This window comes from Callithrix jacchus, chromosome X (assembly GCF_049354715.1).
Source record: "Callithrix jacchus isolate 240 chromosome X, calJac240_pri, whole genome shotgun sequence".
Classification (NCBI taxonomy): domain Eukaryota; kingdom Metazoa; phylum Chordata; class Mammalia; order Primates; family Cebidae; genus Callithrix; species Callithrix jacchus.
Window position 1 is genome coordinate 136,463,291 of NC_133524.1, and position 16,710 is coordinate 136,480,000.

The window sequence follows — 16,710 nt, forward strand, 5'->3', positions numbered from 1 at the left end:
TTTCTCCCAATGTTATCCCTCCCCAAGGACTTCATGACTAAAACACCAAAAGCAATAGCAACAAAAGCCAAAATAGACAAATGAGATCTAATTAAACTTAACAGCTTCTGGACAGCAAAAGAAACAATCATTAGAGTGAACCAGCAACCAACAGAATGGGAAAAAATTTTTGCAGTCTACCCATCAGACAAAGGGCTATTATCCAGAATCTACAAAGAACTAAAGCAGATTTACAAGGAAAAAAAAAAAACTATTCAAAAGTGGGCAAAGAATATGAACAGACAGTTTTCAAAAGAAGACATTTATGAGGCCAATAAACATATGAAAAAATGCTCATCATCACCGGTCGTTAGAGAAATGCAAATCAAAACCACATTGAGATACTGTCTCACACCAGTTAGAATGACGATCATTAAAAAATCTGGAGACAACAGATGCTGGAGAGGATGTGGAGAAATAGGAACACTTTTACATTGTTGGTGGGCGTGCAAATTAGTTCAACCATCGTGGAAGGCAGTGTGGCGATTCCTCAAGGACCTAGAAACAGAAATTTCATTTGACCCAGCAATCCCATTACTGGGTATATACTGAAAGGACTATAAATCATTCTATTATAAAGACACATGCACACATATGTTCATTGTGGCACTGTTTACAATAGCAAAGACTTGGAACCAACCCAAATGCCCATCAATGATAGACTGGATAAAGAAAACGTGGCACATATACACCATGGAATACTATGCAGCCATAAAAAACGATGAATTCATGTCCTTTGTAGGGACGTGGATGAATCTGGAAACCATCATTCTCAGCAAACTGACCCAAGAACAGAAAACCAAACACTGCATGTTCTCACTCATAGGCAGGTGTTGAACAATAAGAACACATGGGCACAGGGAGAGGAACATCACACACAGGTATTTTGGGGGGCAGGGGGCCAGGGTGGGGGGGCAGGGAAGTTGGGGAGGCAATGCCCTTGAGAAACCAAATGGAAAACAAAGGAGCTAGAGCTCCTTCCTGGCCCTGAATCCAAAGCCTTCAGGGACTGAGTGGAGGGAAGATGTTGCTCCGAAGTGCCTAGAAGGAAAGGGGTATGCAGGACCTGAGGGAGTTGGGCCTGTGAAACAGTAGCTGGCTGAGGAGAGGCCAGGGTTATTAGCATTTTAAAAATCTGTGTCTGAGGCCCAGCTAATGCCATAGGAATTCGCCCCAATTTTGCTCTAATGCTTAGAAGTTCTGATGGGAATTGCAAATGCCACATGCCACTTTTTTCTTTAATACTTATCCTTTTAAAATTTTTCTGGCAGGAGAGTGGACTGATATTATACAGGCCAATCATTCCAATTAGATCTCTTATGAGGAATCACCAATTTATACCCGAGGAAAGTGGGGGTGGGGCACGGACAGTCAAGTGCAAAAGGCAGAGTGAGTAGGGGAGGAACACACATACACGTCCCCACTGCACGCACACACCTCTTCCCCTAGCCTTGCTTTTTCAACTCCTGTAGTTGATTTCTACATTTTTATGTGAATGTGTTAAGGCAACCAGGCAGAATGTTTGCCAGCCCCTCCCTTGAATATGTGCAGAGGATAGAGGAGCAACCCGTTAAAATTTCCCCACTACTATGGATAGGATGATATTAAGAACTCTACAATGTGGCAGTTGTTGTAAAATAGGTAAAGAATAAATAAGACACAAATGAGTAGCAGTCAATAAAAGCACTAAATAACAACCTAGGAAAGACATTTTTATAATCTTACAATGGGAAAGACTTTCCATAGTATAATTAAAAAACATGAGATCGATCTATAGACACATGCCTTGCTATATTGTCAAGCACAAAAAAGCAAGGTGCAAAACAATATTTATAGTTTGATCCCCCCCTTTTTTTTGAGATGGAATGTCACTCTGCCTCCCAGGCTGAAGTGCAGTGGTGTGATCTTGGCTTACTGCAACCTCCACCTCCCAGGTTCAAGCAATTCTCCTGCCTCAGCCTCCCAAGTGGCTGGGACTACAGGTGCACACCACCACACCTGGGTAATATTTTTTTATTATTATTTTTAGTAGAGATGGGGTTTTACCATGATGGCCAGGCTGGTCTCGAACTCCTAACCTCAGATGACCTGCCTGCATCGGCCTCCCAAAGTGCTGGGATTACAGGCGTGAGCCACTGCGCCCGGCCTGATCCCTTATTTTAAACACTATACATGCATATGGGTATAGAACGTAATTGGGAAACACTGCTAACAGTGTTGATAGCTGTAAAGTGAAATTGGAAAGCACTTGGTTATGGGGAAATCTCATGTTTTTTGTAATTATGTAATTTTTTACAAGGAGCAATTGTTATTTTTGTAACTCCATTTTTTTAAAAAAAAAGAAGGAAATAAATAGAAAAATAACTTTAGGTTTAGAAAGCTATTAGAAACTTAACAATATAAAAGAATGTTTTCTAAGTATGTAAAAAATATAAAAATCAAAGAGGAAAAACTTTAAATGTCTGTATAATTAATAACATAAATAGAAATCAAATCACAAATGGGAGGTTATTTACAAAGAAATAAGGTAACCAAATAAATAAATAATATCCTTCAAGGGATCAGGAATACCCAAAACAATCTTGAAAAAAAACCGAAGACTCATATGTCCTGATCTCAAACCTTACTACAAAGGTACAATAATCAAATCAATGTGATACTAATATAAGGATAGACTTATAGATCAATAGAATAGAATTGCGAGTCCAAAGAAAACCCTTGCATCTAAGGTAAATTATTTTTACCATGGTGCCAAGACAATTCAATGTAGAAAGAATAGTATTTTCAACAAATTGTGGACATTAAAATATACATACCCCTTGACTTGAGGATCTCTCCTACAGAAATAATCAGAGCTTTTTTGACAAAGGTTTATATGCAAAACATTATTAATTATAGCCCCAAATTGGAAGCAACCCATATGTCAAACAATAGCAGGATAATAAATTCTGATACATCTATAAATGGATATCCATAAATCTATTATCCATAGTGGATTTTTATTTGTAAATCCATGAAATGGATAAAGCATATCAGTTATTTAAAATGGCACTTCTTGTAGTGATGGAACTGTTCTGTGTCAAGATTCTATCAATGCCAATATTCTGCTTGTGATATTGTACTATAGTTTTGCAAGATGTTACCATTGGGGGAAACTTGGTAAAAGGTATACAGGATCTCTCTGCATTATTATTTTATTTTTTCTTGAGATGGAGTCTTGCTCTGTCACCCAGGCTGGAGTGCAGTGGCAGGATCTCGGCTCACTGCAGCTGGCCTCCTGAGTTCAAGCAATCCTGCTGCCTCAGCCCTTGAGTAGCTGGGATTACAGGCAGGCGCCACCATGACAGCTAATTTTTGTATTTTTAGAAGAGACGAGGTTTTGCCATGTTGGCCAAGCTGGTCTTGAACTCCTGACCTAAGGTGATCCACCTGCCTTGCCCTCCCAAAGTGCTGGGATTACAGCGTGAGCCATTGCGCCTGGCCTCTGTATTATTTCTTACAGTTGCTTATGAATCTAGAATTATCTTTAAAAGTCTAATTTTCAAAATGAAATTATTGAAGGATTTTTAAGAACATGAGAAAATGATTATGACCTTATACTGATTTACTTATCTGCATGCAAGATGAATATGCAGTATAATTTCAACTACATGCCATCTATAAGCATTGAAAGAACGCTGGAAAAAACATTGAGTGTATGCTTAGATGATAGCCAAATATGAGAGAGGGAGAGAAAGCCTGAGCTCACATGAGCTCCTTCTGTGTCATACATAAAATTATTAATTATGCAGTCATTGAAAATAATTACCTCTTCTCTGGAGCACCGCTAGACTCCCTGAACCAAACACCTTATCTCATGCCCATTCATCCCACCTTTCTCGTATGGATTCTTACCATGTGTTGCAATTGTTTGTAGGTCTATCATTCAGAAATATTCTGAGGCCCTTGATGTCAGTAGAAATGTCTTATTAAGCACTGTCTTCCAAGTCTTCACATATCGTAGGCGCTTGAAATGTGGGTTACCTGAATGGGTCAGTAAAGTAACAATAAGTGAACATCAGTCTTGATTTTACTGCCGATGCTTATTGGGAAGAACACTAACCTCAGGGTTTTTCAGGTCTGAAGAAAAAGTAGCATAGCTGTGACTCAGTCTTCAATTTGCATAGTGCATTCAGATTCATCTACACTACTCTGAATGCAGGCTTTGTGGTCTTACAATGTAACTAACTCTTTTGGAAATAAGGCCCTTTGGTATTATTTCATTAATGCCCTTGGATGAAGTCTAAGGATGAGCCAGACTTATACTAAATTCCTCGGTCTGATATGATTTGGTAAGGTGTTACACCGTTTGCCTACATCTTACCGCTCCTAGGTAGGACACAGAGAATTAGAGTAACAGGGAATAGTTTTTATTTCTCCATCCTTTCCTCCTTCCCTCCTTCCTTCCTTTTATTTTATTTTCTTTTTGTGACAGAGTCTTTTGTTTTTGTTTGAGACTAAGTATTTCTCTGTCACCCAGGCTGGAGTACAGTGGCGTGATCTTGGCTCACTGCAGTCTCCACCTCCCAGGATCAAGCGATTCTCGTGCCTCAGCCTCCTGAGTAGGTGAGATTACAGTTGCATACCTCCACGCCTGGCTAATTTTTCTATTTTTTTAGTAGCGATTGGGTTTCACCATGTTGGCCAGGCTGGTCTCAAATTCCTGTCCTCAAGTGATCTGCCCATCTTGGCCTGGAATATTATTTTATAATAGTAAATTAGGCATAGGTTTTGAGAAACCAGAATCTCTGAATGCTGAAAGTGGAGGTAGGCAACAAAATTTAAAAATGTCCTCACTACCTTTGATTTTGAGAAGTTCTACCAAATTCAAGAAGTCTATTGATATCGTGAGGGGCTACTCCTCACTTATAGAATAAGGATAATAGGAAACTCGCAATTTATATAAATTACTTATTATTACATAAAAGACCATATCGAGTTTCACACATTAGGTTCTTTGCCATGTATGGAGGGGGCATTGGTAGTTTTGCCTGCCTGGTTGATGTCTATGTACTTCAATATTCCTATAAAGAATCTCCCTGTCTCATTCTAAATCCATGTGGCACAGATGAGACTTCCAGCAAACCCTTGCTTCAGGGCAGGAGGGTAGTCTAGGCCAAATAAATCAGTGTATTTTGTCCCCATGGCCACTGTGATAAGTTTGAAGCAATGATACACAATCCCAGAAATTTCTGGAACTAATGAAAGGTAGAAATTATCTTCACTGAATTGCTGGTTACACAGATGAGGTAAGAATGAGGCTGCCTGAAAATGAAACCATTATGATGAAAACAGGGGTGATACACATAAAGAGACAGATTCCTAATGATATTATTTGAACATCTGGACCTAGCCATGACTGAAGAAATATCTACCCACTAGATTTTTCAGTTACATAGAACGATAAGTTTTCTTTTGTGCTTAAACTAGCTTACAGTTGGGGTTCTATCATTTGCAACTAAAAAAAATCCCAACTAATAAGTTATGACTAATACATTATAATCTAACTCCAGATTGGCATCATGGAGCCTTCTTAGATGTATGTAAAAATCCTGAAAAGTATGTTAAATGCAAGGGAGTCACTTTGACACCCTTAGCTAAGTAAGCCCAAAGAGATTGATCAATGAAGTGACCTGAATCCAGGCCCTGACATTGACTTAATGTTTACGTCTTCTCAGGAAATTCCTCAGAAACTGTATTCTTATTTGTTTACATTTATAAATCTTCAATGTATTGCCATTTTAAAGGCCAAAACTTTCCTTTCCGAAGAAAACATTGTTTCAGAGGTAAATATGATTTCTGTTGTGTTTTAAAAGAGGTAGCTCCTTTAAAACTTGCTCTGGGCCAGACACCGTGGCTCACACCTGTAATCCCAGCACTTTGGAAGGCTAAAGTAGAAGGATCACTTGAGCCCAGAAGTTCAAGACCAGACTGAACAACAAAGGAAGACCACGTCTCTATAAAAAATACAAAAATTAGCTGGTGTGATGGTGCATGTCTGTAGTCCCAGCTACTCTGGGGTCTGAAGTGGGAGGCTCACCTAAGCCCAGTTGGAGGTCAGGGATCGAGACTGCAGTGAGCCAATGATTGTGCCACTGCACTCTAGCCTTGGTGACAAAGCGAGACCCTGTCTCAAACTAAAATTAAAAAATAAAAATCCTTGCTCTGTTCTGACGGCCAAAGGCTGTGTAAAAGGTTTAAGAATAGTTCTAATGCAATTATATTTGTAGTAGAGCAAACAACTGCTTCTGTAAATGTTGGCAGTCCTTTGATGAAATGCTTTGAGTGCTTGCTCAAACGATGATGATGTATTGGAAATGTAAGTGTTAACTGCTTGGGGCAAAATTAGAGTCAGTAGTAGGAGTTTGGAATCATAACTTCCCAACTCTTTCTTTAATTTTTAGTTAGAACTACCTCTTTCCACATTAGGCATGACGAGTTTAGGCTCAAACAACGAAATGTGAATAGTTTGTTTCTAGGTGACTTCCTGTGCCACCGATTCAAATATTTACTGAGGTGAACTGGAACTCAAGACTGCCATCTGGAAAGATGACCAAGTTAAACAGCTTGACCTAACAAAACTAGTTTTACCAGACTGATTTGTAACACATGTTTCATTCATACAAGGACAAATTTAAAGACTCAAGTCTTTATAAGATGAGCAGTTTGCCATCTTAATTTGATATACAGTTGCTGTTACTACTAATTACAAAATAATAATTATACAATTTCATTTGCATAATGTTTGCAAGCACATTTTTAGTTTTTTTAATAACTGCTTTTGAAATGCATTGTTTAAAAGTATTATTATATTATACTATATATTATATTATATATTATAAAATTATAATTTTATATATTAATTATATTAAATTATATTATATATTATAAAATTATTTCAGTTCTCAGATACATGTGCAGAATGTGCAGGTTTGTTACATAGGTGTACACATGCCATGGTGGTTTCCTGCCTCTATTAACCCGTCATCTACATTAGGTATCCCTCCCCTAGCTCCTGAAGCCTCAATAGGCCCTGGTGTGTGATGCTCCCTTCCCTGCATCCATGTGTTCTCACTGTTCAACTTTCACTTATGAGTAAGAACATGCAGTGTTTGGTTTTCTGTTCCTGTGTTAGTTTGCTGAGAATAATGGTTTCCAGATTCATCCATGTCCCTGCAAAGGACATGAACTCATCCTTTTTATGGCTGCATAATATTCCATGGTGTATATATGCAACATTTTTTTTATCCAGTCTATCATTGATGGACATTTGGGTTGCTTACAAGTCTTTGCTATTGTGAATAGTGCTGCAATAAACATATGTGTGCATGTGCCTTTATGGTAGAATGATTTACAATCCTTTGGTATATACCCAGTAATGAGATTGCTGGGTCAAATGGTATTTCTAGTTCTAGATCCTTGAGGAATCATCACACTGTCTTCCATAATGGTTGAACTAATTTACACTCCCACCAACAGTGTAAAAGCAATTCTATTTCTCCATATCCTCTCCAGCATCTGTTGTTTCCTGACTTCTTAATGATCACCATTCTAACTGGTATGAGATGATAGCTCATTGTGGTTTTGATTTGCATTTCTGTAATGACCAGTGATGATGAGATTTTTCTCATAGATTTATTGGCCACATAAATGTCTTTTTTTGAGAAGCATCTGTTCATATCTTTTGCCCACTTTTTGATGGGGTTGTTTTTTCTTGTAATTTTGTTTAAGTTCCTTGTAGATTCTGGATATCAGCCCTTCATCAGATGGGTAGATTACAAAATTTTTCTCACATTCTGTAGGTTGCTGGTTTACCCTGATGATAGTTTCTTCCACTGTACAGGAGCTCTTTAGTTTAAGTAGATCCCACTTGTCAATTTTGGTTTTTGTTGCCATTGCTTTTGGTGTTTTCATCATGAAGTCTTTGCCCATGCCTATGTCCAGAATGGTATTGCCTAGGGTTTCTTCTAGGGTTTTTATGGTTTTAGGCGTTATGTTTAAATTCTTAATTCATCATGAGTTAATTTTTGTATGTCCAGTTTCAGCTTTCTGCATATGGCTAGCCAGTTGTCCCAACACCATTTATTAAATAGGGAATCCTTTCCCCATTGCTTGTTTTTGTGTTCAGGTTTGTCAAAGATCAGATGGTTGTAGATGTGTGGAGTTATTTCTGAGGCCTCTGTTCTGTTCCATTAGTCTATATATCTGTTTTGATACCAATACCATGCTGTTTTGGTTACTATAGCCTGTAGTATAGTTTGAAGTCAGGTAGTGTGATGCCTCCAGCTTTGTTCTTTTTGCTTAGGATTGTCTTGGCTATGCAAGCTCTTTTCTGGTTCCATATGAAATTTAAGGTAGTTTTTTCTAATTATGTGAAGAAAGTCAATGGTAGGCAAGCACTTTTTCATCTGTCATCTCATTTGATCCTCCCAACACATGTACAAGGAAGATACAGTTTATTTATTCCCACTTGCCAGTGAGGAAACTGAGGTTTTGAGGAGCTAAGTTACCCAAGTTTGCACTGGATAGTCCAAAGTATAACTAGAACTAGACTATATGTTGGCTGACTCTAATCCTAGCACTTCTGAAGGGAAAACGACCATACCAATGAATTATAATTTTGCAGATCTGAAGCATGATAACATTACACCAGACCAAAATTCTATAATTCTCAGTCTTTTTCTGTCTTAAAGGAACCTTAGTACTTATAGAGCTATAAAGTCCAGTCTCCCAATTCATAAAGAGATTTACCTCTTAGCAATTACTTCATCAATTTTAAGGATTCCACAATTCTAGAATACCTTATATTCCAGAATACCATATATTGAGATAGAATGCACATCCCATACAATCTTCCCATTTAAAGTTTACAATTCAATGGCTTTTTTGGCAGGGGTAATGGAGTCTCGCTCTGTCATCCAGGCTGGAGTGCAGTGGTACAATCTTGGCTCACTGCAACCTCTGCCTTCCCAGTTCAAGTGATTCTCCTGCCTCAGCCTCTTGAGTAGCTGGGACTACAGGCGCCCACCACCACACTTGGCAAAATTTTTGTATTTTTAGTAGAAACAGGGTTTCACCATGTTGGCCAGGCTGGTCTCGAACTCCTGACCTCAGGTGATACACCTGCCTTGGCCTCCCAAAGTGCTGGGATTACAAGCGTGAGTCACTGTATCCGGCCAATTCAATGGTTTTAATATATTCACGGAGATGTACAAACATAACAATCTAATTTTAGAATGTCTCATCCCCAAAAGAAACCTGTACCCTTGACGTGTCACTTCCTAAACCTCCACATCAACACCAGCCCTAGGAAACCACTAATCTATTTTATGTCTCAATGGATCTACATAGTCTGGACATTTCACATAAATGGAATCCTGCAATATGTAGCTTTTGTATTTGGATTCTTTTTCTTAGCATGTTCTACAGGTTTAACCTTGCTGTAGCCTGTATCAGTATTTCATTCCTTTTTAAGGCTAATACTTCCTTGTATGGCTAGACCACATTTTGTTTATGCATTCACCAGTTGAGACCATGTTTTCTAAATGCAGAATATTGATACCCTGATATTTTTTAAATAAAAAATATTTTTTCTCCTAAGAACATTGTCATTTTTATCTGAAGTCTCATCTTGGGATAGGCATCAAGAATATTCTGTATTAAAATTTCAAGCTAGAGATAGATACACTCATTTTGAAAGTATTCTCAGGACAAACTTTCCAAGGCCTCTTATTGTTGTTGAAATGGCTAGTTCTGGGTTACTTGTGTGGTCAAGCATCTTTTTCTGTTTCCTAGCACTTTGTCTGTTCTCTCAGAATCTGATTGTGTCCTTAGTCTGCTTCCAGAGGTCTCTGATAGAGTAAACTCAGAATATGGTGTGGGTGTTAAAATGGGGGCATGTAATGGGAGATGATGAGAGGAGAGGAGTAGGTGCTGGGAGATTCTTAGCTCCAATTTCCAATGCTTTCCCTTTAACCCGACCACTTCCTTTTTTCTGGTTTAGGTTCCTTCTGCTTCCTTCCTCCTCTTCTATATAATCCAGATTTCTTTTCTTAGGAGAGCCTACACCTCCTTTGACAATTTGTTCTACCCAGAATCTTCATTCTCAATCATCCTATCTGGAGGCACTCAAGCCAGAAGGACAGAACAGACTCATCTGAGCCTCCCCCTGAAAGGAACAGTTCATTATAATATTGGGAAGAAGATGATAACTGTATCTCCATTTTAACAGAATACTGATATTTTGGCATGATTTGAAATACCCTTGTAGGTGGAGGAGAGTTTCGCCATCAACTTGAAATACCCTTATTGCTGGAGGAGAGTATCACTACCACTACCGATATTCAGACCAAGCCATGGATCCCTCGGCCTTGGGGGTCAGTTGAAACCCAGAGGTCTATAGCATTTGGGCTAAATCTCAGTCACTGGCTCTGTGGCTGTTGCTATTGCAGACCCCTCCCAGGCCACTGTGGTTCTTCAGGATGCAAAGAAAGACACCCCCTTACCTTCTCCTCAATGTTTAAGGCTGTTTCATGCAATAACTAGTCCGTGTAGTTTGAAATAGCAGATGAAACATACTATTTCCACTACTTTGGGGAAGTCAAAAGTAGATAAAGTCATGAGTAAATGAGTAAATGTTGAGGGAACACCAGCTTAGGGTGAGGTGGGAGATAGGTTCACAGAAAGGAATATGGACCAAAGGGAAGCTGTGTGATTTGGACACACCAGGTGCTGTGAAGGGTAGGAGTGAGGCTCATGCCTAAAAACAGTGACATTCATTAAAAGACTCTAATGTGGGAAAAGTCTTTCCTGCCTCCACAGATCCACCCATTATAGAAGAACAGCACCCACACATAGCACATCCCCTCCTCGCAAGGGAGTAGAGACGTCTCTGGGGAAACTGAAGGCCCTCTGGAGAGAAAAGCTTCTCAATCTGGTATTTAGGGGTTTCCCATTATAAGATTCTGTACCTCCTCTTGCTCACCCTAAAGCAATGATTTCCAGTTGGCAATCCTCTCCTATAAACTCCCTCATCAGTTTTTCTGAATTTCACCTTTAAGTTTGAACAGGCAGGCTAAGATCACCAAGTGTTTGAGGTAAGTCACTGTGATGGTTACTTTTATGTGTCAACTTGGCTAGGCTATAATTAATCAAGTATCAACTCCTGCCTGAGAATTTCCCGGCTGCTGCCTGCTTTATATATTTCAAATTTGCCTAGCCAGCACTCCATGATCCTGAAAATCAGTTTCTTGAAATAACCACCTACCTACTACACAAACACCCTCTCTCTGTCTCTTTCTCTGCCTCTGTGTGTCTCACTCTGTCAATACATTATACATGCATGTATATAATGTATGTATATAATACACAACTTAAAAATACACATATAATACACAAATGTAAAGCACACACATAAATATACAAATTTTACTCGTTCTTGTTTCTCGGGTAGAACCCAACAGACTCAAGTCACCACATGCAAAAGGAGACTAAGACAAACAGTGAAAATGATCTGGGTCCTGCCTGCTTTGTCAAACTTAACCTTGTACAGTTTGCTCCAGCCACACTAGCCTTCTTAGTGTTCCTGGAACACAGAGTGCTTGTTCTTTTCTCACAGTCCATCACCCCTGGGGCTGTGTCCCACTGCAATGGTTTACTTGGCCTGCTATCCAGGTCTCTGTTCAAGTACTATCAGAGCAGAGACAGGGTCCTGGACCACTCCTTAAAGCAGACATCCCCCATATGCTCCATCCACTGAATTTCATTCATTCATGGCAATGACAACTTCTTTAAGTAATATTTTTATTTGTATAATTACTAGTTTCTTCTCTGACCAGAAAAATATCTCCACAACAGGAACCTTTTGTGTCTTTTTTCCTTTCATGTCAGACAGGAAATGTGCCAATGTTGTAACAAGTTTTGAGCGAGGCACATCTCACATATGCACATGAAAACCCAATCATCACGTTTATGAACTGAAAAAGGATCTTTCTGTGTCTTGTTCACTATTGTGTCACCATCATCTAACACAGTGCCTGGGCCTTTAACAGTTGAAGCGATGATATATGGACAGAATGAGAAATGAAAAAAACATTTGAAAGAAATAGACATAGTTCAGGGAATGGTGAATTTTAAAAACAATGCTAATTGGTTACACACTGAAAGATTCAAATCATTATTATAACATAAACAATAACAGAATACTGTGAACTAAGAACAATTGGAGAAAAAGAAAGAGAGCTTTTAGACCTGAAAAAGATTGTTAAAACTTTAAAACTTCCACAGAAGAGTCCATTTTAAGCTACCAACACAATGCCACCGAATGCGAAGTTGGGAAGGGAAGTGCACTAGCTGCTTTGAGCCAATATCAGCACAACACTGACAGGTGCAGGTAGTTGATGTGGTAGACACTGTAAAGTGCCCTTCAGATCCTCCTTCAGGAATGAAGGACTTATTACCCCATATGTTGAGAATGCTACCAGATAAGTCTTTGGCTGTCAGCCTTATTCAGGGATTGCCCCAGCTGAAAAGAGCTACCTAGCCCAAGGTCGTAACCCCTTCCAAAGGCATCCCACATTAAATGACTGAACAATTTGGGGTATCAGGGGCCAGCTTCCTGGTCCCAAATAGGGACCATTCTGGCAAATTATCTAATCTTCAGAACTTCTTGTAAGGTTACTTGAGGCTTCTGTCATGAAGCCTTCTTCTTTCTCTTCCCTACTCTTCTGCATGTGTTAATCTCAGTAATGAGCCTTAATACACTTCCTGTATCTATTTTCTCTTCTAAGTCATGAATTGAAGTCATTAGATGACAGTGATCAGGAGGAGAAAGAGGAGTGAGTGTAGGAAATTTGAGGAAAGAAGGGAAGGGTGAAATTGTTATTTTAGAGTGAGAAATTGAGTTTCCAGCAAAGTATAGTGGAACTGTTTCAGTGTTGAGTGAGAAAAAAACATAAGAGAAAGGAAAAATCAATTCAGGAGGTCCAATAGCCCACAGGAGTCCAAAAGAAAAAAAGAGCAGAGAAAATGGAAAAGAATAGGCCAGGTGCAGTGACTCACGCCTGTAATCTCAGCAGTTTGGGAGGCTGAGGTGGGCAGATCACCTGAGGTTAGGAGTTGAAGACCAGCCTAGCCAACATGGTGAAACCCCGTCTCTACAAAAATACAGAACTTAGCCAGGCATCATGGCAGGTGCCTGTAATCCTAGATAACACCATTGCATTCCAGCCTGGTCAACAGAGCAAGACTCTGTTTCAAAAAAAAAAAATGAAAGAAAGAACATGAGGAAGGATATTTTAAAGAAATAATAGAAAAAAGTTTTTTTCTGGAACTGAAGAACATGGATATTTGTATTAAAGGGGCTTATCACCAACAAACATATGGAAAAATGCTCATCATCACTGGTCACTAGAGAAATGCAAATCAAAACTACATTGAGATACCATCTCATGCCAGTTAGAATGGTGATCATTAAAAAATCTGGAGACAACAGATGATGGAGAGGATGTGGAGAAACAGGAACACTTTTACACTGCTGGTGGGAGTGTAAATTAGCTCAACCATTGTGGAAGACAGTGTGGCGATTCCTCAAGGACCTAGAAATAGAAATTCCATTTGACCCAGCAATCCCATTACTGGGTATATATCCAAAGGACTATAAATCGTTCTACTATAAGGACACATGCACACAAATGTTCATTGCAGCACTGTTTACAATAGCAAAGACCTGGAACCACCCCAAATGCCCATCGATGATAGACTGGACAGGGAAAATGTGGCATATATACACCATGGAATATTATGCAGCAATCAAAAATGATGAGTTCGTGTCCTTTGTAGGGACATGATGAACCTGGAGAACATCATTCTCAGCAAACTGACACAAGAACAGAAAATGAAATACCTCATGTTCTCATTCATACACGGGTGTTGAACAATGAGAACACATGGACACAGGGAGGGGAGCACTACACACTGGGGTCTGTTGGGGGGAATAGAGGAGGGACAGCGGTGGGTGGGGAGTTGGGGAGAGATAGCATGGGGAGAAATGCCAGATATAGGTGAAGGGGAGGAAGGCAGCAAATCACACTGACACGTGTGTACCTATGCAACTATCTTGCATGCTCTTCACATGTACCCCAAAACCTAAAATGCAATAAAAAAAACCTGAAAGAAAAAGAAATAAAATAAAAATAAATAAATAAAAATAAAAGGGCCTATTAAATGCAAAATTAGATTATTCAAAATAACTGCACTGGTATACATCCTTATGAATTTTAAAGGACACCGCAGACATGAAAGAGAACTTAAATATTTATAGATGGAAAGAAGTAAATCTCTTACAAAGTATCCATAGGCACAGGGAAAGCTTTTGATAAGTTCCAATATTCCTTCATGATAAAAATCCCTCAACAGACTAGGCATCAAAAAAATACGTCAAAATAATCAGAGCTTTCTATGACAAACCTACAGTAAACATCATATCAAATGGGCAAAATTGGAAACCATTCACCTTGAGAACAAGAACAAGACAAGGATGCCCTCTCTCACCACTCCTATTCAACATATTACTGGAAGTCCTAGCCAGAGCAATCAGGCAAGAGAAAGAAATAAAAAGCATCCACGTATGAAAAGAAGTCACACAATCTCCCTGTCTTCCTTGATGATATGAATCTATACTTTGAAAATTTTAAAGATGCTGCCAAAACGCTCCTAGAAATGATAAGCCACTTAAGTTGCAAGACACAAGGTTAATGTACAAAAATCAGTACCATCTCTACACATCAACAACATCCAGACTGAGAATGAAATCAAGAACAGTCCCCAAAATCTCACAAATCACCACTAAGGAACTTACTCATGTAACCAAACACCACCTGTTCCACAATAACCTACAGATGAAAAATTAAACAAAAATAAAAATAAAGAGCACAATCCCACATACAATAGCCACAAAGAAAATGAAATACCTAAAAATACACCAAACCAAGGAGGTGAAAAGTCTCTACAAGGAGAACTACAAAACACTGCTGATAAAAATCAGAAATGACACAAATAAATGGTAAAACAGTCCATGTTCACGGATTGGAAGAATCAATATCATAAAAATGGCCATACCGCTCAAAGCAATTTACAGATTTAATGCTATTCCTATCAAACTGTTAATGTCATTCTTCGCAGAATTGGAGAAAAAAAAAACTATCCTAAAATTAATATGGAACCAAAAAAGAGCCCAAATAACCAAAGCAATTTGAAGCAAAAAGAACAAAGATGGAGGTATCACACGACCCAACTTCAAACTATACTATAAAGTCGCAGTAAACAAAACAGCTTTGGTGGTCAGTTGCAGTGGTTCATACCTGTAATCCCAGCACTTTGGGAAGCTGAGGTGGGCACATGACCTGAGGTCAGGAATTTGAGACCAGCCTAGCCAACATGGTGAAACCCATCTCTAAATATACAAAATACAATATTTTTGTAAAAAATACAAAAATAAGCCAGGCATGGTGGCAGGCACCTGTAATTCCAGGTACTGGGGAGGCTGAGGCAGGAGAATCACTTGAACCCAGAGGGCAGAGGTTGCAGTGAGCTGAGATCATGTCATTGCACTCTAGTATGGGTAACAGAGCGAGACTCAGTCTCAAAAACAAAACAAAAAATAAAAACAGCTTGGTACTGGTACAAAAACAGATATATAGACCAATGAAACAGAATAGAGAACTCAGAAATAAAGCTGCACATCTATAACCATCTGATCTTTGACAAGGCCAACCAAAACAAGCAATGGGTAAACAATTCCATATTCAGTAAATTGTGCTGAGATAACTGGCTAGCCATATGCAGATGTTTGAAGCTGGAACCCTACCTTTCTCCACATGCAAAAATTAACTAAAAATGGATTAAAGATTTTAATGTAAGATCTCAAACTATTGAAATCCTGGAAGAAAACCTAGGAAATACTCTTTTCAACACTGGCCTTGGCAAAGATTTTTTGGCTAAGACCCTAAAAACAATTACAACAAAACCAAAATTAGACAAATGGGACCTCATTAAACTAAAGAGCTTCTGCACAGCAAAAGAAACAATCAGCAGAGCAAACAGACAACCGACAGAATAAGAGAATATATTTGCAAACTATGTATCTGACAAAGCTCTAATATGCAGAATCTATAGAAATTAAGTTAACAACTAAAAATCAAATAACACCATTAAAAAGTGGGCAAATGACATGAACAGACACTTTTTGAAAAAAGACATGCAAGGTCAAGCACGGTGGCTCACGCCTGTAATCCCAGCACTTTGCGAGGCTGAGGTGGGAGGATCACCTGAGGTTGGGAGTTCAAGACCAGCCTGACCAACGTGGGGAAACCCCGTCTCTGCTAAAAATACAAAAATTAGCTGGGCATGGTGGCACGTGCCTATAATCCCAGCTACTTGGGAGGCTGAGGCAGGAGAATTGCTTGAACCTGGGAGGCAGAGGTTTCAGTGAGCAGAGATCGCACCATTGCACTCCAGCCTGGGCAACAAGAGTGAAACTCTGCCTCAAAAAAAAAAAGACATACAAGTGGCCAACAAACATATGAAACAATACTCAGCATCTCTAACCATCAGAGAAATGCAAATCAAAACCAC

The 16,710-nt window shown here is 39.0% G+C and overlaps 1 protein-coding gene and 1 non-coding gene across 6 annotated transcripts in view; both read right to left on the minus strand.

Annotated features, from left to right (window-relative positions):
- Positions 1 to 16,710, minus strand: part of MCF2 (MCF.2 cell line derived transforming sequence) — a 132,128-nt gene that overhangs the window by 113,234 nt on the left and 2,184 nt on the right. For all 5 annotated transcript variants that reach the window (XM_054250817.2, XM_054250816.2, XM_078363248.1 and 2 more), the window contains exon 2: positions 3,934 to 4,062. In XM_054250817.2, coding sequence (XP_054106792.2) covers positions 3,934 to 3,964 — 31 coding nt within the window. In that variant the 5' untranslated portion in view covers positions 3,965 to 4,062. The remainder of the gene's footprint in view (positions 1 to 3,933; positions 4,063 to 16,710) is intronic.
- Positions 11,962 to 12,065, minus strand: LOC118150839 (small nucleolar RNA U13). The gene has a single exon (XR_004738970.1). It is a non-coding gene; the product is annotated as a small nucleolar RNA U13 (small nucleolar RNA).